General features: G+C 44.0%; 1 protein-coding gene across 1 annotated transcript in view; it reads right to left on the reverse strand.

Moving 5' to 3' along the window:
• LOC121597004 overlaps nt 1-19934 on the reverse strand; it is a 95927-nt gene extending 75993 nt beyond the window's left edge. Inside the window, exons 1-2 of the mRNA XM_041922450.1 lie at nt 19793-19934; nt 6304-7641 (exon numbers count right to left, since the gene is read on the reverse strand). Of these exons, the coding sequence (XP_041778384.1) occupies nt 6304-6427 (124 nt within the window). The 5' untranslated portion in view covers nt 6428-7641; nt 19793-19934. The remainder of the gene's footprint in view (nt 1-6303; nt 7642-19792) is intronic.
• Between the last annotated feature and the right edge of the window lie 3906 nt (nt 19935-23840).

The raw sequence follows: 23840 nt of genomic DNA on the forward strand, positions 1-23840 counted from the left end.
CATAAAAACATTAAAAAGTTTGTAATTTTACCCAATACTTATTTTTACAGGCGTAAAATCGGTATCTTGATGACATATTGTAGCCATAATTGGTACACTTGGCACCCTAAACCCAGTTTATTTTTCCGATATTGAACATAACATTTTCAATTTCTATCGAATACAGGTAGAGTATTATACCACATATCCTAAAGATTCCCTTTTGTAAGCAATTCAGTAAAGAAATCATTAATTAAATATTCATCTTCAATACAAAACATCTCGTCAACCAGCCATATCTTTTTATGCATCAATAACCAAGCAGCTTCGGCGAAACTCGCGGCTTAAGTTGCTATTTTTCCACCATTTCCATCCCCTTAATTCAACATACCACAGAATAGCATCAGAATCTTCAACGGAACTAACCCATACCATCATCATCATTATCAACCACTACTTCAACATCGGCCGTTGGTGTTGTAAACCGTCCGAGAGATGCATCGGATGACGTGAGCGTGAATTAATTTTATTTCTTTGTTGCTCTGTCTTTCTCTTTCTCTTTCTCTCTTCCTAAACCCTTTCCATACTGCTCACTCACTCCTCAATTTACTCACGAAAAAAAAACTTTCCCCTATAACCAGCCCGCTTGCTTACCACACGATAAGAAAATTCTTTGCCCGATCGCTTCCGGCTGCCTGCACCGCACGGGTTGCGAGGCCACTTCCTGTACGCCCGGCACCAGCATTGTTAGCTATTTGTCCCGGGCATATCCCGGGCAGATGTGTTTGGGACAATGAAAATTTAATTAAAAACCGGGCGCGTCCACCTCTCCGTTTCGCGGGAAGCGAGTGGCCGAAGTTTTAACACGCGCCTGGAATGAAGATAATAAAATTTTCTACGAAACAGGGACTGCTGCGGGAGGAAAAATTTGCCCTCGAAAAACAAGGAATTACCACACCAGGCAAAATTGAGGCGGAAGTGAGCCCGGCGGAAGCCCAAAACCTAGGGAGCGGAGAGAGAAAAAAAGGAAGCGCACACACAGCAAAAAAAAAAAACGACTACACGAACTTGCACGCCACCGAGACGGAAACCTTGCCGTCGTTGGTGCATCAAATAGGTCGGAAAATATTCTTTAATTTTCACCCATTTTTCCTTTTACCACCCTCACACACACAGACACACACACGGCGTCAGTAAGGTGAAAAGAGTTTTGGACCAAAGTCCCGGCCCCGTTCGCTGAGGTTTGCGGAAGGATGGTTTCAACGGCAAAAAATATGCCCGTTCGGGTTTGCTCTCCATTCCTGATTGTAATACTACCATCCAGCGGAAAGTGAAAAAGGTCAGAGCGGGAAACACTTGTGCGCTTCCTTCTTCCATAGGGGAACGGGATCATGATCGTGCCAGTAGAAAGAGCCCAACAGGAGCGATTTGGTCGCCAACAGCACCTTGGTTTGGATTTTTCGGGGCGTCACTTTGCAAATGTTTCCATGTCATTTGGTGCTTTCGTGTACGTACGTATGTGTGTGTGTCTGTGTGTTTCAAAGTGTGTGGTTTGGTAATTTCCGGCCACAGCGTACAAATGATACCCCTCACGGGGACTAGATCAAGGTGCAAAGCGTGTCGCAAAGCCATCCAGCCATGCGGTTGCACTTGACTTTTCCCTTTCCACGCCGTTTTCCGTTTCATAGCGTGTGGCCCAGGCTCTTCGGTCATGGGTGTAGTAATGGGTGGGTCGGTCGAGTAGCATAAAATTTTATGTTTATGACGCAAATCACGACACGGGCACACAATCGATGACGCTTGAAATGAAGTGAGCTTACCGCACATAATGCGGCAACTATCTGAAGCGCTTTAACTGAGGGGCAGCTGATGTTGGTTTTGTGTGCGTTTTTTTTTTTTTGTGTGGGAAAGGGAGAACAGTTTATTGCTCATTTCATTAACCAGCGAGCTGCGGGCACGGGGTGAAAGTGTAAATAAAGATTTTTACAAACAGTTCCAGAAACAGAGCCAAGAAAGCTGAAGTCACCCACGGAATCCTCCCCCCCCCCCCCCCCCGGCAGAACTAATTGTTATGCGCCTTAACGCCCGCACAATTTGTCCCGGCCATGTTACAACACTTTATTTCTGCCACCTTTTCTACTTTTGTATCGCCGCTTTTCCTTGGCTGGCTTTTCAGTGGGCTAGCGAAAGCTCGCCCGGAAGAAAGCTGAAACTCGACTGGCGAGGACAGGAATGGTCGTGCGGGTTCAAGAATAATCGTTAAGGGCAATCGTGTTTCGTGTTGCACGCCCCCCGCACAAGACATATGTTTTTATGACGTGAGTCCAACGCTGGGGGATATATATATTTATAAGAATTGCACTACATGGAGTGGTGGTACAGTGGTGTGGCGAAGAAAGCACGGTCGAGGTCAGGTTCCGTTTGGCGCTTGCTGGCGGTTGACGTTGGTGTTGCTATAAAAAGAAATCACTTTCTGAATGTGGCTCGAAATGGGATTGGATTGGGAACAGAGAAAACACACCCCTTTTCATGGCCAGCTTTAATGTAGTGGAGACGAGTTTTCTATGAACCGTAATGTAACTATTTCATTGTGAATGGTTCTAATAAAATGTATCAATCGTTACTTTAGGTAAATCAGAAAGTTACCTAATGAAACCGCTACCAAAAGCAACACAGCAGAACCACAATCTCAACTCCACTGAAACCCCTTTTCTACCCGACAGCTTTCCTTCCTTAGTTCGAAATTTGGTTTGCCATCATTGTATTTTCCCCATTTGCCTGCTTCGGCGTCGGAAAAGTACACCACAAACCACGATGTCCGAGCAAACTTTCAAACCCCTCCTTTACCCAACACACACACACACACACACTGGTAGGTGTCGTACCAACGCCGCAGCGATGAGTTTAATTTTCCGATTCGTTTATGTTTCGGCAAACTTTGCACCAACCTTCTCCCGATGCCGATGAAAGGAAGTCCCCAGTCGTCTCGGGTTTGGGCGGAGCGGTTTTGCTTGTCAATGAATGAGGCTCGCTCTAGACGATGAAAGTGGCGACTTTAAGCAATTTCTAAGCTGACAAACCACATGCACACACACACGCAGCAACAGCTTTGGGCTGTATGTTTGAGTGGAATAAATGAAGGAAGCGAGCTTTAAGGCAGGCAAGCGCAACAGTAGCAAACGTAAGCTGCTTTTCGAGCGCCTTAATAGTTCACGATTAAAATTAAGCCGCTCTAGTGCAATAACAGCCCGCTCGCCGATTGGCCTGCGTTGGAGCTTCGCCGGTTCTGAGGGCTCACATGAAACTGATACCGCTAGGCTTGGTGGTGGTACGCGCACTGTCACGTGGGCTGGAGAGCTTACGATCGGGATGGAAATCGTCGTCACATCTCGTTTGATGAAAAGTTTCGGCCGAGGGTCGGCCGGTTTCGGCCGCTAGGCTCTCTTTCCGCAGAATCCATTCGGTTTCTGTAGGTGGTTTTCGGAAGGACGCTTTTGTTTTTTTGAAGGAGCTGCGTGCTTGATGTGCTACGAGTGGGTAGATGTGATTTGAAGAATTAGAACTCTTGCGTGGGCTGGACCGAGTCGTAGTGGGTGGTTTTGGAGAAGAATTGGTTATGATGGGATGTTTGTTTTATTGAACCTTCGCAGACTGGCTCAACGCTTTAAATGTGATTCAACACTGTTTCCCCGTTTAGCTCTGATGAACGGACATTTGTAGGTTTTGGTTTAAATGTAGCGGATAATGATGTGTTTACCAATTGGCTGGAGCTTGATTATCGCCTATCAGGCGTCCGAGACATTGAAAAATATATTTTATAAAAATCCGTGACCATAATATCAGTCCAATAATGCATCAAACACCACGTTGCGATCGTTTAGAATATTAGTATCGATATTCGTGTTATGGCTGTCAACAAATATTTAGAGTGCATACTTTATCTTAAATTACATGCGAAGCCGAAGTAATTCACAAATGATTAAATAATTTTGAAGGCATACAAATTTTAACACAATTTTCTTACTTTTTTTACACCCGGCTTCAAACAGGAGTATTCTTATAAGTACATTGGTTTGTTTATTAAAGTGTTCCAAACTCTTATACAAGTTGAAATTTAGCCTTGCTATCCAGATATATCCAGATGTTATGTTAATGAATATCTGTGTAGAGAAGTTCAACTTTTTAAATTATTTTGTTGTCTCAAATCGTGTTAAAGTAATACAAATATAAAATTGGTACCAACCGAACCAAACAATCGTTAATTTAAATATTTTTGTGATTTCAATCAAGAATTTCATCGTCCTCTTCGATTTTAACAAATCTTCAATAAAAAGGTTTGATGTAAGCACAGGCATAGCAATGATCTCCAAGGTATAATTTTCTCTGAAAACGGAAAAAAGGATCAAGAAACGCTAGTAAAAATCAGGAACAACATACTAAAAAGCGTATTTCCTACGACAGCCCATTGGTTCCAATAATTCAACAACTCGTTGCACACTTTATAGCATACGTTATTGATGTTTCTTCAAGCGCTTGCCATGCATACCCAACTGCAATGAATGTACAAACATTTACTTTGAAACAGCTCAGGTTCAATTTTTGCTCCTGATTAGACCCATTGAAGTTGCTGAATGGCTGAAGTGCGTCTGCTTGCCCTTCCACAACTCCCTGACGAACCAAAACACATCACGTTGTGGTGTTGCGTTGCAATGTGAAAATGCAAATGCATCCTTACCTACACTATCGATTTCTCCGCACAAACCCACCGTGAGTGTTGGTACAATAGCACCTCATCTCCTCAGTTCAAATCACACCGGATCCTATTGCCTTCGTAGGCAAGCCAACCCGTCAACGTACCGGCCAGACTCTCCAAATGGTGCTGGGCCCGGGTTGCAGAATTGGCCAAGTAAATAAAACTTGAAACAAACAGAATCCTTTTGAAAATTTTATTTACATTTGATTTACATACAGCAGAAGCAATTTGTTCGGGCAGAAGCGAGCCGGTGGTGGGGCGAATCAATAAGGCAGCGTGGGAAGCAAGAGTTGATGGTGGTTAAAGCTGCTTCCCTGCTCCCATGCTGCCATGTTATTCTTTGACCTACCACACCGTAGACGCTGTGGCTTTGCTTTCTTCCTATCAATGCACTGCTAGCCGTTCCTAAACACTCACTGCTGACTCTTCTGACCACTTTTCATAAATAGCCTTGATGGAAAAACCCTGGTCCAGGAAATAGCCAAACAGTCATGCTGGGGAGAGTCTTTTTGCTTCCCGTTTTTTGCCTTTGCAGCCGGGTTAGCTCGTTTCTAATCTTTCTCCGGCACGTCTCGAGCACTGGCTGCATGGTCGGTGCAAAAGAGCGGAAAAGCTTTCTCCTCCGTACGTCTTATCGCAAGGCAAGGAATGTTTGCGTTCTTTCTAGGAACAGTTCAGATGACTGGTGTCTTATCTCGGTTATCCTTGCTAGCCCGTGTGTAAGTGTGTAAGACGGGAAGTGAAAGCATCGCCACTACAGACGGCAGCACTTGCCGGGCTGAGATTCTTTCCCACTTTCCCACTAGCAGAGTGCCGCACGACAACGGATACCTGTTGGTGGGGCTAGCACACTCGTTTAAACTCATCTTCCTGACCTGCTTTCCTGCCCAGCAGCTAACCAGCCAGCAATGTAAACGAAAGCAAATCAGTGGAACGTCTACGAAAGCAACCATCTGGAGTGGCGTTGCTTTGCAGGAAGCAGGTAGGAATGTTGCTGAACATGAATTGTGTGTGAGCAGCAAAGGGGTAAAGGTGAAGTTTTTGGAATAATTTATGTTCATAAAATCAAAACACCCCCCGTTTCGAGGCATTACAAAGAGAAGGAGAGAGAGAGAGAAAGATAGCGAGGAGAATCAGACATTTTATGAGCCTTTGATTGTGTTACCGTAATTATCGAGAAGTGATCGCACCGGGGACGTGCCCTCTATGGTTTGAAGCAATCAGAGATTTCATTACAACATTCCAGCAACTAAAATTGATTACTTGCAAAGAGTTAATTTAATTCGTTCCGGCTCCATCCGACCACCAGACGTCAGTTTTCATTTGCAATTTAATTCCCCATTACAAGGGCTTGTGCTAGTCTACACCAGTGGACGAGAAACGAAAAAAGCAGCCCTGTTTTTTAACAAATCATTATGGTTCGGCAACTTTGTACCACGTCGGTAGCAGCAAGAGCAGCTCATCCCGGGAACTGGCAACTGGCAACTTAACTTTAACGCAACTCTCGCTGGACCTCAAAAGTTAAATTAACATACAGACACACACACACACACACTAACACACCAACCTACCTGGGAGGAAAATTATGATCCCGATTAAAAATATCGATCCGGCACGGATCAGCAGAAAGCACCGCCGGGCCTTCCGAGAATCCATTTTTACGCTGCTGCCAATCAGCTGCGGCTCGATGCGCATCACCGGACAGGTGCAGCAAAGCCTTTCGCTCCTAAAGCCCGTTGATGGATGGTTTTTCAGTGGGCGAGTGTGTGTTTGTTTTTCCTTCACTTGAATTTCACTTTTCGGTTATTTTTGATTCACTTTCTTTTTTGGAAACTGATTTTTCACCTCACGCAATGTATTTTATGTGACTTTTTCATCTCCGTTATCATCTCAACTGGGTTTTTGTTTTAGTTTTGCTGCTTGGTTTGACCTCTTTTTTGTATGGTTAAAACATTACTTTTACATTTATGTTGTTAATAATATTCACTTTTACACTTATGTTTGCTCGTTTTGCATGTATTTATTTTTCAACATTAATTAACTACATTTTTTTCCTTTCGCGACCAAAATATTTCCACTTTGAAAATACCATTCAATCAGTAGATTCACTTTTCACGTTCTCAATCGATTCTGCATGCACTTCACTTAACCTCACGCACTTCACAACTGCACTCACACACATACGCACACTCACACTCTCACGTTCGTTAAAGTTTTAAGGTTGATTAATGTTTTAATACGTGTACACAGCGGTAGCTGTCCGGGGATGCAAACATGCTTCCCCTCCACTCTATCATCTCCGTGTTTGATGATGCTGCTGCTGCGGACCCTTTTATGCTTCCATCCCGGATTATGTTTTGTGTGTTTGTGCACGCAAGGTTTAAGCTTTTAAACCGACTTCAAATTTGCTCGCACAGACAATCTTTTTTTTTGCACAGCACACACTAGCATTAAAAGCACACATACACTTTCACCGGTCCGGTTGAAAGTGGGCACAAATACACACACACACACGTACACGTAGTGCAGCGCGTAATTATTTTCAAATTGTCATTTATCGTTTTTAATTATTTACACACTGAACGCTCCCTTTCATGCTGTTTTTGGGACCCTCTCGCGGTCAAAGTGGCACCGAACTCTGACAGCACAGCAATTTTTCCTGCACTTGTGAATTTTCCGCTTTCTGCTTTTTGAGTGTTTTTTTTTTTTTTTTTTTTTTGCTTCAACGTTCCTTTTGGACCGTTGGTTGGCCCACCACTTTGGCGAATTGTGAATTCGCGCACAAAACGCGCCCGTGCACGTGCTCGTGCCGTGTTCACTGCATTTCCATTGCTCTTGTTCGCCTGCCACCACGTCACTCACGAAGCGGAAAATGGCGGTGCTGATCTATCTGCGTGTGTCTGTATGTGCTGGAAGTGCAAAAAAAAGAAAACAAATGAGATAGAAGAGTTGAAGAATATTAAACTCCGAGCGCGAAGGGTTGAAAGGTTTGCAGTGAGCAAATTAATTAACGAGCAATAAAACAAGATTCGCCGCTTGTACAGAGAGAGAGAGAGGGCAAGGAAGGATGCAGCCTGGAATGGCGTGGCGTTGTTCGCACTGCACTTCAAAATCCGATCAGTGGGCTAGGATGGGTGGTGGGGCTTGACGTGAAGCGAGCTGGTGCATCAATATTCGACAGGCAGCAAAGGATGCTAGAGGTTAATGATTGCATCTGCTCCGTCAGCCACTGCTCCGAGGCTTTGTATCCTGTAGTTTGGAAAAGATGAATGGGACGAGTTGAGGTGCCGCTTATGCACTTTGTAAACCCGCACGCTAGGCACGCGGGCTCGTTATCTCGTTGCACACCGGGCGTTTGTGGGAACTCCCGGTGGGAGCCTTGCCACCGACCGGTTGACTGGACTGGTCGGGGCAAACATCGAGTCAATTTAACATGATCCGACCACCACACCACCACCATCCTAGCTGGTGCACAAACAACCCCACTCGGCCCGGTGCACAGCACTAATTGCAGTCTGCTTTAATTCAGCGCTCAAATTGAATATAAACAACGGCCCCGTTCGCGTATCGTACCGAGCGTGCTGGACATTCCGAGCGTGGAGAAGAGTTGCCGCGTGTGTGTGTGTGTGAGTGTGAGTACACACGAGGGCACAAAAGTGCAAAGTGCTCGTGCACGATAAATAAATATATGCTGTCCTGTGATCAGAGGGAGGAAAACTGCCCGTCATCCCGTGCGCGTTAAGGGTGCGCATCGCTGCCGTGGAGGGTGAACTGATTAATGAAGCTCGCCATAAGGAGGAGGATGGTGGGGATCCTGACCGGGGGTTTGTTTCGTGTCAGTGTCAGTGGATTATCATAAGCTAACTTTCGATAGGTTTCAAAGAGCTGTGTATGGGTACAGTATGGACCTGTTACATGCTAATCCGAGGTCATAATCTACTGCAATTAAAAGATACTGGCTCGAGTTTTGATGACTTTTATCGTACCAGCTCGTGCCGTGTCTACGGTGACGGTAAAGGATGTAACCGAGCCTCATCTACAGAGATCTGTTAAGTAAATCAAACTACGACTCCATACGATGGCAGTGTGAGGCAATTTGTGAGGCTTTTTGTTTCACTCGATAACCGTATTTATGCAATTACTTATCGCTTGAGCAACAATAATTGCCATTAATGGATGCTACTGGAACTGATATTCGTACGAATGCATCCAAAAAAGGCTTTGCTGGTTGAAGTATTTAATCATTTATCTGTTTTGTGTGATTGTTTTTGTTCGAAATTTTTACGTTCGATTTTCACTAGCAGGAAACAAACAAACAGGCATGCAAAAACAAAAAGCTATTTCCTGTTAATTAATGTGTGGAATGATAACAGAACGATATTCGTTAAACTCCCCTATCTCATCAATCTGATTAAAACTCCATCCCACTCCATCTAGTGCAATGCAACGATAAGCCTGCGCTCGATATCAATCGATTTCAGGCTTTTATTTGCAAGCTTGATTTTTTACTTTTTACTTTCAGTGCAACGCTTTTAGTGGGTTTATTTGCATTGTAGTGTAGTGCTTGCCTGGGCATGTAAATGCAATGGTTCGAAACTGGTAAACAATCACAGCGCAAGTAAGTCGACCGTACTTGTGCCGTTTCGATGCCCGTCACGGTTGGATGGGTCTGCTATAAGTTGTATGTGTACGGATGATTGGATGTTTTTGGCCGGCAAGTTTGTATGGCGTAATAGTTTTTGGTACGTTAAGGTTGGTGCATATTTGTTGAAAAGACTCTAGCGAAGAAAAATGACATTCAATCAGAGGAACTAAGGCCCAATCCCAAAAAAAAAATCTTCAGAAATATTGTGTAAAGCAACGCTTATTTGACATTTATAGTGAAGAATCAAATCGCTTATCATGGTACGATCATGGTAGAAAAAGCTTAACATGGTACATTTGTAACGGAAAATGCATACTTTCAGGCGCACATTTTTGTTATGAGTTACAAGAAACAAAGCTTAATAATTTTTATTTTTCCATTCCAATTATAATTCTAATAGGATTTTAACCTTCGTTATCTCTGGTTCGTGCATTTTTGGTGTGTCTCCTGCCTTGTGTTTATTTTCTATTTTAATTCATTTCAATTTTTCCAATTTAAAGAAACAATGGATAAATGGCTATGAACGTTTATAGAGAATGAAAATAAAAATTTACCCGCACAATGTCGAAATTAAGAAACTCCCGTTTATTGCAACCAACATTACAGCGAAATTTCTTAGTAGACACTGTAAACCCCAAGCACCCTTCAATAAGTATTTTTTGTTCGTTGACACGCAACTCCCACAAATGACCTGCCACAGACAGCGCAACACATTCACCTCACATTTCCATTGAAATAAGATACGCTTTCGCGGCGAATTCGAACACTTCAAAATTATGCAAAAACCATACTGCAAATGCATTCGGGCAACATTCGTCGCCGCAATACGATCTCTCTCGTTAACCAATGTCCCCGTGCTCCGTGCCATCCATGCCGTCATCTCGCATTTGTTGAAATGGTTTTTGAGTGACAAAGAAAGGGAGAAAATGAGGAGAAAAAAAAGATTCCCCGATCACATACACACCTTCGCTGACAGGCAACTGTCAGCTACAGTATGGTGGCTTTCTGAGCCGCCTCTTGCTCGCACGGGAGGGGATTAAATGTAATTTATATCATCTTTCACGTACAAAACACTCCCCGCACACACAGTAGTAACCAAACGTGTGAGTGTGAATATTCTGATCCACATTCTTGCCCACCATGTTGGGAGCATTACGCGCGAAGGAAAGCAAATACTGCTTATGATACATCCCCGGGTGTCACTTGCTCCCGCAAACGTGTGAATTTGTGGATCCACCCTACCCTGGCACCGAAACGCGTTCAACTCGCTTAGTGTCAATGTCATCGGAAAATCAGAATTTACGATTCGACTCCCATCACTTCTTGGGTGCTTTTTTGTTGTTGCTGTGCTGCTTCTCTTCGTGAGTTAGCTTCCCAATATTCCTTGAGTGACACCATCAGCACCAGCGCCAGCAAAGTGTCGATTGTCAGCTGAGCAAAGCCCCGAGCAGGTTGGCGAAAACCGGGCAGACAGCATCGTGTCAGTGTCATTTGAATAATCAGATTTAGAATGATTCGGCAGCCGAGGGACGAGGGCCGGACTTTTCTGCTGGCATGCGGTTTAGATTGAGGGCGCGTTGCGGCAGGAATCCGTTCCGGTGATGGAAAGCTTCCGCAAATTTTATCCACCTCCAGCGCTCCAGACACTTGCCACATCTTCCAAGAAAGTTGATACGGAGGCTACCCGAGGGGTTAAGCAAAGGATACATCCCTTTCCCCCCGAAGTGTTGCTGCCGGAATGTCCTCGGCAAAGGATCACACTGCGGTGGAACTATGGCACTATGTAAATAATGCTTACCCACACACTCACACATCGAATGGAAAAATTCTCACTGGCTTGCTAGATGTCGCTTACACGTCGAAGATTGCCGACATGCAAACAAGAAGGCCCACGGGAAAGGACCCAACACCGCAAACCCGTTCGACCCGGATACTACTGCTGCTACTGCTGCTGCTGTCGGTTGCTTTGTTTGATAATATCCCTCGGTGGCAGCACGGTAAGCACCGGATTGTTTGACCGTTCGGCAGTTCGTTCGTCGCTTGCTTCGGACTGACTGACGGTAGGAGTCGTCAGGTTTGCGTAAACAGGCAACGGCAGGAGCTGTTTACTTTCGTACGAAGAAGCCACACGTGGCATCCGGTAAGCTACGAAGCTAACCTTGTAGCTCTTACGGAATGGAATGCTTTCATCTGAAGTGCCAGAGCATGGGTGAGATGGATTTTTTCTTCGTTGTTGTTCGTTTTGTTGGTCGTACCTTTTTCTTCCTGTCGTGCCGAGCAAATCCTATCCTTAACGTCACATTTACGTAAGGATGGAGCGAAGCGATAGGAAAGGAATTGGTGTGTGCGTGTGTGGGTTTTTTTTTGTATGCTACATCTCCTCGTTTTCTTCCTGTCGTCCATCACTGTTGGGATGGTGATGGGAAGGTGACATGCTTTTGAAAACAATACTTCGTGCTTGCGTCGTAGCGGGAGCATAAGCAGTTCCGAATTCCGGTCGGTTGAGTTGGGAATGATGTAGTCTTTGCTGCATGTTGCACAACATTGTCCGGAGAAGAAGCCTGCAAGGGGTGTTCCTTGGAGAATTGCTATCTAACTTGCAGGCTCATGGATACGTGTAAAAAACATTGCCTCCATTGATTGTGGCGTTGCCTTAGGCAGGAGAAAAAATTTAAATCGGAAAGCAAAAGAGAGGGTGGGAGAGCCTTCTGTTGCTTGGTTTCTTTATTGATTAAAGGGAATCTTGAATATTACATAAACTATTATATCGATTTAGTTTACTACAAATTTCCATTAGATATTGATTTGTGATTTGTGGCATGGAATAGTTGAATGATATCTCTATCTTCATAATATTCGCCTAAAAGTATGCAACTGCATGACAGAAGCTCTATTTTTACAACTCACAGCCTCGCTTTTAGAGCTTTCGCTTTGGAAAATGTCTAAATAACATTGGTTTTTCCCATTACAGTAATCTCGTTCCATCGCCGCATGATAAAACCCTTTTTCTCATCATGGTTAATGATGCTAATGCGGTTTCACCGCTCTATCGGACGGACTCACGGGCAGTAGCTTTGCGCTGACGTAGACAAACACTATCGGCCGCCTACCATTCCATCCCAACCAGATAGCCAGATCGAAACGATAAAGTTCGTGAAGCTGTGTCGGTTGCCGGTTGAACATATGCAACAAAGCAAAATGTGGGGGAAAAAAAACGCACGCGTGAAGGCTAACCGCACACAGAATACGAAATGCTAAACTAACAGGAATTTGAACGGGTCGGAAACCGTTTGCACGCACCGGCAACCGTGTCTGGACGGGAAAGTTAGTCCGGTTTGCGTTAATTGAATTTTGTTAGTTTTGGGCCATCTGTTCACGTTCCGATCGGCTAATCGAGCACCGATCGAGAAGGTGCAGTGTGAGCACCGAGAAGGAGTGGGCAAAAGTTTTGATTAAACACCGATGAAAGACAAGTTGTACACGGGACCGAGAGCGATTGAAGTGGGTGCTACGGTAATGGGTTGAAGGGGAACGTTTGAGTTGTTTTTTTTTTCGTTGAGATGTTTGCATGGACGATTGATTATTTCAATCATGTATTTTTGTTGCCCCTGCCACTGTGAAGTAGGGCAAATATAGCAACTACAACTAGTGGTTGTAGAGCACTTAACAGCTTTTTCAGGATAAATTACAATTTACAATAAAATCAGATAGAATTTAAGGTTGTGTGGGCTTTTACAAGTAGTTAAAAGCATTAATGCGGTCATTTGAGTAAAATAAAAATCAAATTAAAGCATTGAAAGATGTTTAAAGACAACATTTAAATTGTTCAAGATAAATTACAAATTGACATTAAACCATTTGATCAGCAATCTGACCTTTTTCAAAAAATTCAATGCTTTAATACTGTCATTGGTGTACAATAAACTTCAACTACAACCGTTCATTATGTTGATCTTTTTAACCGGGATGATTATTATATAGTGTTCTGAATTACAATCATTTACATTACAAGAAAGCTCGATTTATCCCCGATTTATTTAATTTAATGTTCAAATCAGTGTTTGGACTAACATCAGTCAAACTTGCGGGCAGTTCTGCAGATCAGTCTTGATAATTAACAACATAAAAAACGAATAATTACTTTTCTATAACTATAAATTGAGAGAAAAGGAAGAAAGCTTAGATGAAAGATTAAAGCTGATTCCAAAAATTCTTTTCAAAATTGTCAATTTAATAACGTCTAAAAATTACATCACTATTGACAACTCTCTTCCATCTTGAAAAAGCCTAAGAAATGATAAAATCCTCTGCAAACAGATTAAGCGAAGCATTGCTCTTTGTAGATTGTCGTTCAATTGTCGTTAAACATTAATCATAGAAAAGCTGAAAAACAGTGTTTCGGGGAAAACCCAATCCCTTGCTAAAATTTCCACCCAATCGGCGTTTGTATTGTAAAATTAAGCTAATGAAATAGATTACGCCCTAACGCCTAATGGCTAAAGCATACTCTAACAGTTTTAAGTATTTATGCTTCTCAGAAAATAAAAAACAAGCTGGAGAGTTGCTCCAACCAGAAGAGCACTCGAATTCGGTGAAGCACTACCTGCTCGAAAACGAAAACACTACGTCTCCGTTAAAAGACTCTAGTGTTTCATCCTTCCGGGCACAAAACGGGAGCCTGACGGGATCCGTTTCTGTTGTGCTGTTCCTTCAAAAACCAAACAACTAACAATGTTCTTTTGGTGGATGTTGTTTTTTTTGTTCTACGCTCAACTCCCACTATTCCGTTTTATTTTCCAGTATCTACCGACCCCCGTGCGATGAACAAAAGACTGGCAAGAAGAAGAAGCAAAAAAAATCGAAACGATTGTACTGAGCACTTTCCTTCCCCCGGGGATGGACGGGGTGCTACCTGCCAAGGGAAAACTGCGCTCATCACACAGCTCGTACCCAGGGCGAGAGGAAGTAATTTCAAGCATAAATAAGTAATAGGAAAATTAAAGAATTATTTCCCTGGACGGTGGATAATGACCGGAGGAATGGGACGGACCAAACCGCAACCTCTTGCTAGCCGGACGACCTGCTGGATGAGTAAAATGTCGGCCTCTCTTCGCCGCAGGAGCATCGTTCACCATACACCGGCCTCTAACTAGCCGAAGCGCACATAATTGAGTAGTTTTCCTGCCGGCTAAGGTCGGCCAGAGTTTTGTGGCGCTAATATTTCATGAGGATAATCAACCCCTTGCTTGATGGAGCGTTTGGTAGGTGGGAAGAAATTTGTTTTAGCGCCCACAACAAGTTGTTGCAAGGCAAAGAAATGCGTTTGAAGGGATGAAACTGGAAGAAACTGGGGAATTCCATGGGAATGGAAGGAAGGCTTAAAGCCTTGTAAAGATCCTTCTCTTTCAATACAAGCTTTTAGCTGGAGTACTTCAATGCATCAAACTCCATCTCACCAAACTCCATCTCACCTCCAATCAATGAAATCAATGCTAATGGGACAATAATCATTACACTCTCGGCCGATAAAACGAACCACAAACTCCGCCGTTAATGCTGCATCTTAACCTAATCGGCTCACTTGCCTTTCTTTTAATCTCATCCCCACTTTCCAAGGAGCAGCCCGTTCTAGCCCGGCCCGGCATTACCAGTGCAACAGTGAACATCCTCAGGCCAAGCATCCGAATCCACCACCGAATGACCAGCCCCAAAACGGGGCCCGCTAATGTGGTCGAAATGTGGTCCTATTATCGCAATTACGGCACCACATATCGACGCACGAAAGTGAACCTTTTTTCGGAGCCGGACGTGCTCACGACACCATTAAGATGGCAATCTCTCGCCGGCTCAACGACGACGGGGCGCGTTTCGGACGTCGGACTTGGACGGGGCGTTTTTTGTTTTGTTTTTGCTAATAACATTTGCTTATAGGATCAAGGCACGCCAGTCAACCAGCCAGCCAGCCAGCCAACCATCTGAACAGAACTAACAGCCACTAGCTTCACTGCAGGGGGGGGGTGGCTGGGTGGCTATCGAAACTCGAAAATTACCGTACCATCGTAAAGCAAACGCAAGGAGGGAGTGGGTGGTAGTACAATTCTTTGCTTTGCTGGCTAATGGTGGTCCGAACCCTTTTTCGTCGGTTCTTGGGTCGGATAGTTGGCCCGAAAGTTGACACTTCACCGTGACCCATTGACGCTTTCGGTGTTCCCCTGTTGGGGGAAGGGAGATGGCAAGAGGGCAAACATCATCGAACCTTTCTCACTCCAGCGCGGACCTGCTTTAGCTGAGGAGCTGCCGTTTGTTTTCGGTAAATAATTCATGAGCCATTCCTTTTATTTGCTTTAGGGAAAATTAGATTAGTCCCTTCGTGATTTACGAAGATGAAAGTGGCTAGGGCAGCACAAAACAAGAAGTGGAAGAAAGGGAACGAATTGGAACGATGTCGTTGCGCCCACCTTTCTATATCCCGACAGGTGGCAACATCATTTCATAAGCATATAACATCAAAAAATTGACAACCGAGCGGACGGAGAGTGTTCGACACCGTTTCTTACTACGGGGGCCCTTTTGGGTTGTAATCCATCCTCCTGGCCGGGGGTTGGGGGGTGGCAGATAGACAGCAGGTACTGTGTCCTCCCCGGGGTGCCCAGAGGTACCACATGGGAATGGGTTCAGCTGGCGCAGCTCCGATGGGCAAAAGGGTTAATTATTCAGTGCTGAAGTGAGGTGAAAACGCTGGTCCAGATCAGCTCCTACCGTTGCTGGCTAGCAAAGGTAAAAGGTACCAAAGGTATAGTACACACACACTCACACAGTAAATGGGGACAGAGGCGTAAAATGAGATGAACCGCTGACCTTCTTCGGTGGCGTGGGGAGCCAATTTTGTGCCCCGCTGTGGATCACTGGAAACCCACTTGAAAGGCACTTGATTGATCCTGAAAAGGAAGCAGCAGCTTAAAAAGGGGCCTCTTAGTACGCTGATTAAACATCAAATGTGTTCAAAGTAGCTTGTAGGGCTAAAGTAGGTAAAATACATATTTTTCAAGAATGTTTTAAATAACTTCAACTGTGAACACAATTTATTGAACTAGATGAAGTGTTGTTTTTTCAATCATTATTTTGAAATTACAGTGTAAGGCTTTAAAAAAAGTGAAGTCAAATTAAATGATGCCCTTCACCCCAGAATCCCCCCAAACTCGTTCAACTTCCAAGGCATATTTGGCATATTTTTAAAATTTAATTAAAACGCCCGCTGCGTCTGCTAGTGTCTGGCGAGTACAAAAATTCAATCAAAAGCAAGACCGTTCAAGAGTGGTCAGTTTGAGGGTCAAAAGGGGCCACACACACACACATACACAAAAACATTTCTTTCGTCTCCTTTTTTTCCCCAAGAGTGACTTTAATGAAAAGAAGGATTAAAAAATCCGAAAACACCTTTACAAAACGATAAAATGAATTGCAAAACAAAAACTGGCAAACACAACACAAACACACAGACAGTGGGAGGCATAGAAGGCACCAACAGCACAAAAAAAACCGCATACTATTCAACCTTTTCAGGCCTGAAAATGAAACGACGAAGTAAACTGATCACAGGTACACACACAAAAAAAACAGCCGTCGAACCGGTCAGCGCCGGGTGGCTAGCCGGCGGCGACAGTACCTATGCCGCTGCCTAACGAGATAGAGCCCGATAGAAAAATAAACTTTGAACAAGCAAGGGACCTACAGAAAAAAAGAAACGGAAGCTACACAATGAAAACAAAACGAACAAGTAAAATAAAGAAAGAGGTTGGTTACCGGATGGTGACCCATTGAAATGAAAATTAAGATCGAAGCAAAAAAAAAAGAGCTGGAATGTGAAGAAAAACTTTACAAAAGCCAGCGTTATGCCAGAAAAAAAAACGATACCCTGTCTGAGTGGGAAAGTAAAGGTAGACAAAACGAGCGAATTTTGGGGGGGCGCTTTTTAAGTAGAAAGATCGTGTGTCGGAAGGATGAAGAAAAGGGACGAAGAAAAAACAAAATCGGCAAAAATATAACAAATGAAAAAGTAAACTCAATAGACAATGAAAAGGCAACGAGAGAGAAAAAAAAAGAGAGAAACAACACACCTGACAAAGCAAACCCCTTTCTTTGCAAACGGCCACACGGCTTACAAAATGAAGAGTTGGCAATAGGAAATAGCGAAGCAAGCGGCATGCAAATGTTCTTCATCAGTCAAAGACCCCCTCGGGTCCACGGGGGTCGCCTAACGGGTGACAGAACTGGACCACTTTGGTGTGCTGTCTGCCAGCGGCATTCATTAACGTGGTTTGTTTACTATTATTTACTGTGACTCTTCGTTCGAGCTTCAATTGTACGAGTTTGTTTGGTGGCGTTGAAAGTTTTCTACAATTTTTTCTTTTCACTTTTCCACCCATTAATCATTCCGATTTATGGTGCAAGGTGCATCAAAGGGACAACCGAACGTGGACCGAAAACAAACCATCCGAGTTTAGTTCATTTAAAACGAACTGAACTGTTTCCCATTTTTCTCCTTTTATTCACCTTCCCATTTCGCTTTTCTTGCAATGCAAATTCGACGTCAGGCAAGGAAAAACGCTGCCTCAACGCTTTCCACCCGCTGGAAGGGCAGGGAAGTTGTTTCTCACTTGAAGGAAGATAAATGCTACGGCTAAATCTGCTGCCATTGTTCGAGTGTCCCTCGGGCCGGGGGATAATTAACGCTTCGTTTTTCTGATTCAAAACGATGAAAAAATCTAACTGGAAGCAGTCATACTGATTTTTGCGCATTTCAGTAGCTCAGCAGCGCCCACCGGGAAACATGGTCTAGAATTAAGATCTTGTTGGAAAAATGGGGAGCGTGAAAACAAAAAAACCCACAAAGCTCAACGCAAGATCGTCACCGTTGCGATAGCACCGAAATTCGTTAAACTTTCTCATTGAGCTCATCAATTATCCAATTTTCCGTGCCCTCTCATGGCAGGCTACCTTCCTTCCAGTCGGTTCATTTTTCCCACCCCTCCTGCAAGGTTGTTAGCTTTTCATTTCCGTGCTTATTTTCTTCGATCTATTTTTACGCTTCTTTGCGTAGCTTTTCCCACTCATCAGTCTTTCGTGTACAGTTTGGTGTTGCTTTTTGTTCTCTCTGCTGATTCTTTTACCCACCAAACTTCCTCAGACACAAACACTCCGTACTCACAATTAGAAGGAAAGCGGAAAACCATGGGAGGGTTTTCCGCTCATTTTCCGGTGCCGGGCCGTTCCTTTCAGCTTGAAAGCGCATCGAAGGACACAGTTCTATCGTCCTGAGATGGCTTCTCTCTCTCTCTCTCTCTCTCTCTCTCTCTCTCTCTCTCGCTCTCTCTATATCTTACTCTCTCTCCCCTACACTCCCCACGGGACAACAAGTCACAAAAGCGCACCGAGCGTAAACATAAAACAAGCGTTTAATTCACACTTTCGCCGTATCTGTGTGTGCGCTCGGCGGCTTTGATGTGCTGTGGCGTGTGTTTTATGAGCGTATTAAGCCGGCGACGACTGGTGTGTGTGTGTGTGTATGACTTAACCTCGGTCCGACCTGGTCCTTCCTCGGTCATCATCCTCGCTTCTCCCGGAAACCCGGTACACACGGGGCAATAATAATGATTAATTATGACCACTGTCGCACAACTAACGATTTTGTGGTATGCCGGACGGTCGTTCCGTTGTTGCTGCCCGTGGTGGTGGTTTTGCTGGACCGTTGCTGTCCGAGCACGAGGGGGCATTTTCTGTGCTAGATTTTCTCACCCCTTCCCCCCTGTTTCACCCGCTAGCAGAACTTCCTGTTTTCTGGGGAAAAGTTTCACCTTTTACCAGTTTCATTTGATCTGTTTTCTCACTCGGTCATGTTGCTGGTTTTTAATAATAATCGGAATCATCTGAATCCAGGTCAGTGCTGTAGCCGACATACACGACACAAAGCTACGAAATGCGAACGTGGAAAAAGCGTGTGCACACAACACTCCGTACGGTATGGTATGTCGAACGTCGATTTAAAGTGCCACTCTGCACTACCTTTTTCCACGTTACTGCACACGGCGTCACAGTGGGTCTCGAAATGCCACCGCTGCACTCCCAGCGGGAATGCGTTCTCGACGTCCTAATGCACTTCTCGCGGTGGTGGTGGAACACGTGCACGCTGCACAACTTTTTACACTCACTTTCCCGGCATGTTTGTGCAGAAGTGCAATCAACAACCAATATACAGTGCGTTAGGACGGTTAGAATGTTTACACTCTCTTCCCGATAGCTTGTTTCGATTGCAAACACAAAATCACGGACTTTTAACGTGCCCAAACCTCAAACTCATTTCATCTTCTCAACAAATCAATTAATTGCTGTTTTATTTTGATTTCAAATTAACCAACCATTCACTATCCCGCAGCCAAAGACGACGTTCTTCTCGATTCAACCGGAAGCGGAGACACACACGAACGACGGACGTGCTGCGACCGATTCACGCGAACCACCGAATGCAACTGGCCGTCGGAAGCGGATGTCAACTTCCGAGTGCGCGTTCCGCCGACGGGGCGAGCGCGTGTGTTTCGGTTTCGGGTGTGCTACGAAGGATCCGAACGGGGCCCGAACGGATGCTGGCGGATCTTTTCGCCGGTCGAATGGTGGCAGCTGCGCCGGCGCTGGGCCGCTTTCCCCTCATTGTTTTGATTTGGTTCGGGTGCACGTTCGGCACGTGGTTCAGGAGTCGGTTTTTTGGAAGGATATGGTATCACTAAAAGGTGGAGCGGGAATGGGCGAAAGAGGGAAAGAGTTTTAGCGAAGTTAGGAACCATGGATGGTGCTTTTGACAGTTCGCAGCAGGTGGCGCTAGCGTCGTAATGAAGATGTGTGGTTTTTTGGAAGGATGTGCAATTTTACTGTGTTTTCAAATGAAAAATTTATTTTTTGTAGCATATTGTAGTAAATGGTTTATGAAAATAGTAATAAAATTTCGAGAGAAAAATGTTTTCAAGACTTTCTTAGCTACTTGACTCTGAGCAACGTCTAGAGTAGACGCCTTTTAGAGGTTAAATTCGGGAATGTTGTTGAATTCTGTTTTTAAAGTAAAAACTAAATTTGCAGATATCATTGATGCTTTTTAATAGCTAAACTTTAGATTTGGATCTTTAGTATTTGCCAACAAGTTTCATTGTATTTTCAATTGCAAGGGAAATACGCTTGAATAATGTAAATAGATAAAATCATAAAATATTATTGTTAACTAAAAGGCAATGGAATATCTATCAAATAAAATATGACCATAAAATGAAAAAGTCTTCTTCTTCTTTGGCACAACAACCGCTGTCGGTCAAGGCCTACCTACTAGTTAAGTGAGCTTGGCTTTCAGTGACTTATTGTTACCATAGCAGGATAGTCAGTCCTACGTATGGGGCACGATCTAATCGGGGCTTGAACCCATCCATGACGGGCATGTTGTTAAGTCGTACAAGTTGACGACTGTACCTCTAAACCGGCCCCAAAAAATGAAAACTAGATTCAATATAAGTCTTGTTTCAACAGCTTCAAACCCAATAAACAAAGTGGGTTAAAAAGAAGCAAATAATAAAAGATTATTCTACAAATAATGAAAGAAGAGTGCGTCCCACACATACATAACCTCATGATAGAAAATGATTGGACAAAGCAATAAATAAGTTGTAATATGGCGACAAGAGATGAATAATGTACGCTGTAATAATGTATGATGAATCGCTAACTCATAGTGCATCAATGAAAATAATTCAGCTTTTACTTTTGATGAAATAAGCAAAGCTGATATTTCCATCAATATATGTTTGTGTTATTTTTTATTTATTTTTTAAACAAAATACGGAAAAATTTAAACATAACCAAAACTAAGCTAGCAAAAATTATTAAAATTCTTTAAACACAAACATAGTACGATCAACGCAAATCAGAATTCACCTCTTTCCATCTCCCAAAATCAAACATATTCACATAAAATTGCTCGCCACTCGCAAAACTGAGCTTTTTTTTTTCAATCCAAATTGAATCAAATGCATCATTTTTATTTACTGCACCTTAGAGTTTTTTTTTTGGGTTTTTTTGTTTTCAGAACCAGTGCGGGTTTCTTTTTTACAGCCACTGCCACTGCAAGTCACGTGCAGCGCGCAGGTAAGCCTGGAAGCTTTCACCAATTTTCCAACCCAGCATTGGAAATCACTTACCGAATGGGGGGCTGGGCTGGGGAGAAGGTATTTTTCAATGTACTTTTTTCAAACAGACGACAAACGCTAGATGACAAGTGAGCTCGAGGTCATCCTTCTCGAACCACCGCGATGCACAGCGAAAGAGGTGATTTGAGAGTTTGTCTTTTTTGGTGTCCCCCTCCTGCCCCCATCACGACTCCACGTCAGATGCCAATAGGGCTGCAAGATCTGTAAGCATTCGATTCCAAGTACCAGTGCACTATTTTTGCCCTAGCTCGAAGGATGGGACTTGTAGAAAAAAGAAGAACTGAACGGGGGAATTGAAAACTTTGTACCATAAATCTGCAACCATAAATTCGCAGCAACGATCTGCCTTGCCCTGTTAAGGTGGAGAGCACCGTCTTGCACGTTGTCAGTCCGGATGCATCGGGGCACATACTTGCTTGTGTGTTGTAGCACAAACATTGAACCAAAAAAACGCGTGTCTTCCCCATAGAGCACTCGGCAAGCAAACGGCACTTGACAAGCGCACGGCGCAGATGAAAGGCACCCTCCGGCCGGTAATCATATTCCATATTTATTCACCGCTGGCGGTATTTTTGTGAAGCATTTTGTTTTCGAGCATTTCGGTTGTTTGTGGGGGGGGGGGGGGGGGTTGAGATATTCATGTTGTTTTTTTTCTTTTTGCCGTATGCTAAGCCCGGTGGATTGATGTCTGGTTGGAATTTGTTTTCGAAGGTGACATGAAGCGAAAGTGATGATCGTAAATGCGCGGGGCTTTGGCTTGCAGCAGGTAGATGAACATCGTTTCGTCGCGTCTTTGGGCGACGTCTCTAGAGATGGGGCGGGCTAGGTTTTGGATACGTCAATGTAAATCGACGCGGAGCAATTTGTGCTCCATACGTTTGGTAATGCACTTTGCGTTTTCATGGCAATCGGTACCAGGCAAAGGATTGGAAGGTTTTTGGATGAATAAAGTGTAGGTTTTTTTATCACGCAAAAACACACAGGAGAATAGTTAAATTTCAGTTTTATTCATTTGAATATTTCGATCGATTACCACTCACGAATCGATAAATTTTAACCTCACTAGTTCTGCTTCTATGATTGTCTAATGTATAGTTTGTTGAAAGACGACAAAGATCACTCCATGGATGAGAGTACTTTTCCGTTGAATCTGATGTCAACAATGGTGCCATTCGTATGAACTACAGCAAAGCTTATCTTCACTATCTGTTGCATGTCGACACAATTCATAAAGTTCATAAGAACCCTTTTGTGTTGTCCACCGTCCATCAGAGCTCGATTTTATCTCAAAAGAAAAAAGAAGCCTACTTCATATTCTCTCTGGAAAACTATCCACACATTAGCAAAAAAAAAATGGAACGTCCAGCTTCCCCACAATTGTCAGCAGATGGCGCTCTGCGAGACTGATTATAAAGTTTGAAGCCGACTTTCAAACGGGGCAAAAACTAACGTTGAAGTAGCAACCCCGTAGGCGGCAAAATGGATACACCATCCGATGGTACACACATTTCGGTGGATCATCTCGTTCGAGCGTTACGCAGGCAGGTTGTTTTCACTGCTCTACCCGGGCTGGCGGGTGCATGCAGGTTCGAAGTTCGAAGTTCGGTTCATCATTTATGCAAATAATCAATACGAGTTTTCCAATTTTCCGAAACTACTGTTTTCCTACCCGGCTGCACCGGCGATGATGCTGACGCACCGTGACGTTGTGGGACTCGTGAGCTCAACTTATTCTCTCCCGCACAACCAAATAGCCGAAGCCAGAAAGCTCAGGTGCCGGAAAACCATCCGTCCGGTCGAATATCGGTGTGTTACGCTTTACCGGAACCGATCTTGTGACCACAATGGAAAGCCTGAATCCCAGTACAGGTAGGACAAGGTGCTAATACGCGTATGTGTGTATGAGCGTATGAACGCAAAGGAAGGATGCAATTTGGATGCGTATGAAAGCGGGAGCGTTTGCAGGGTTGATGTTGATGAGAAAATGCACTACACTGTACTGGCGGGTGCGATGGGAAAGGCCGTTGCATACCGGTGACTCATCTACATTTAAATGAAGATAGCAAATCGAAGCCGTTTTCGATGCGAACGCAGTGAACGAGCGCTACAGAGCATGGCATCATCCAGTGTTTGGTACGTCGAACGTAAGTAAAGATTTTGGCTGCAACGGGTTCGCCATTTTTTGTACGAGAATTTTCAACCATCGAAATATTTGTCCACT

Source organism: Anopheles merus, chromosome 3R, assembly GCF_017562075.2.
Source record: "Anopheles merus strain MAF chromosome 3R, AmerM5.1, whole genome shotgun sequence".
Classification (NCBI taxonomy): Eukaryota; Metazoa; Arthropoda; class Insecta; order Diptera; family Culicidae; genus Anopheles; species Anopheles merus.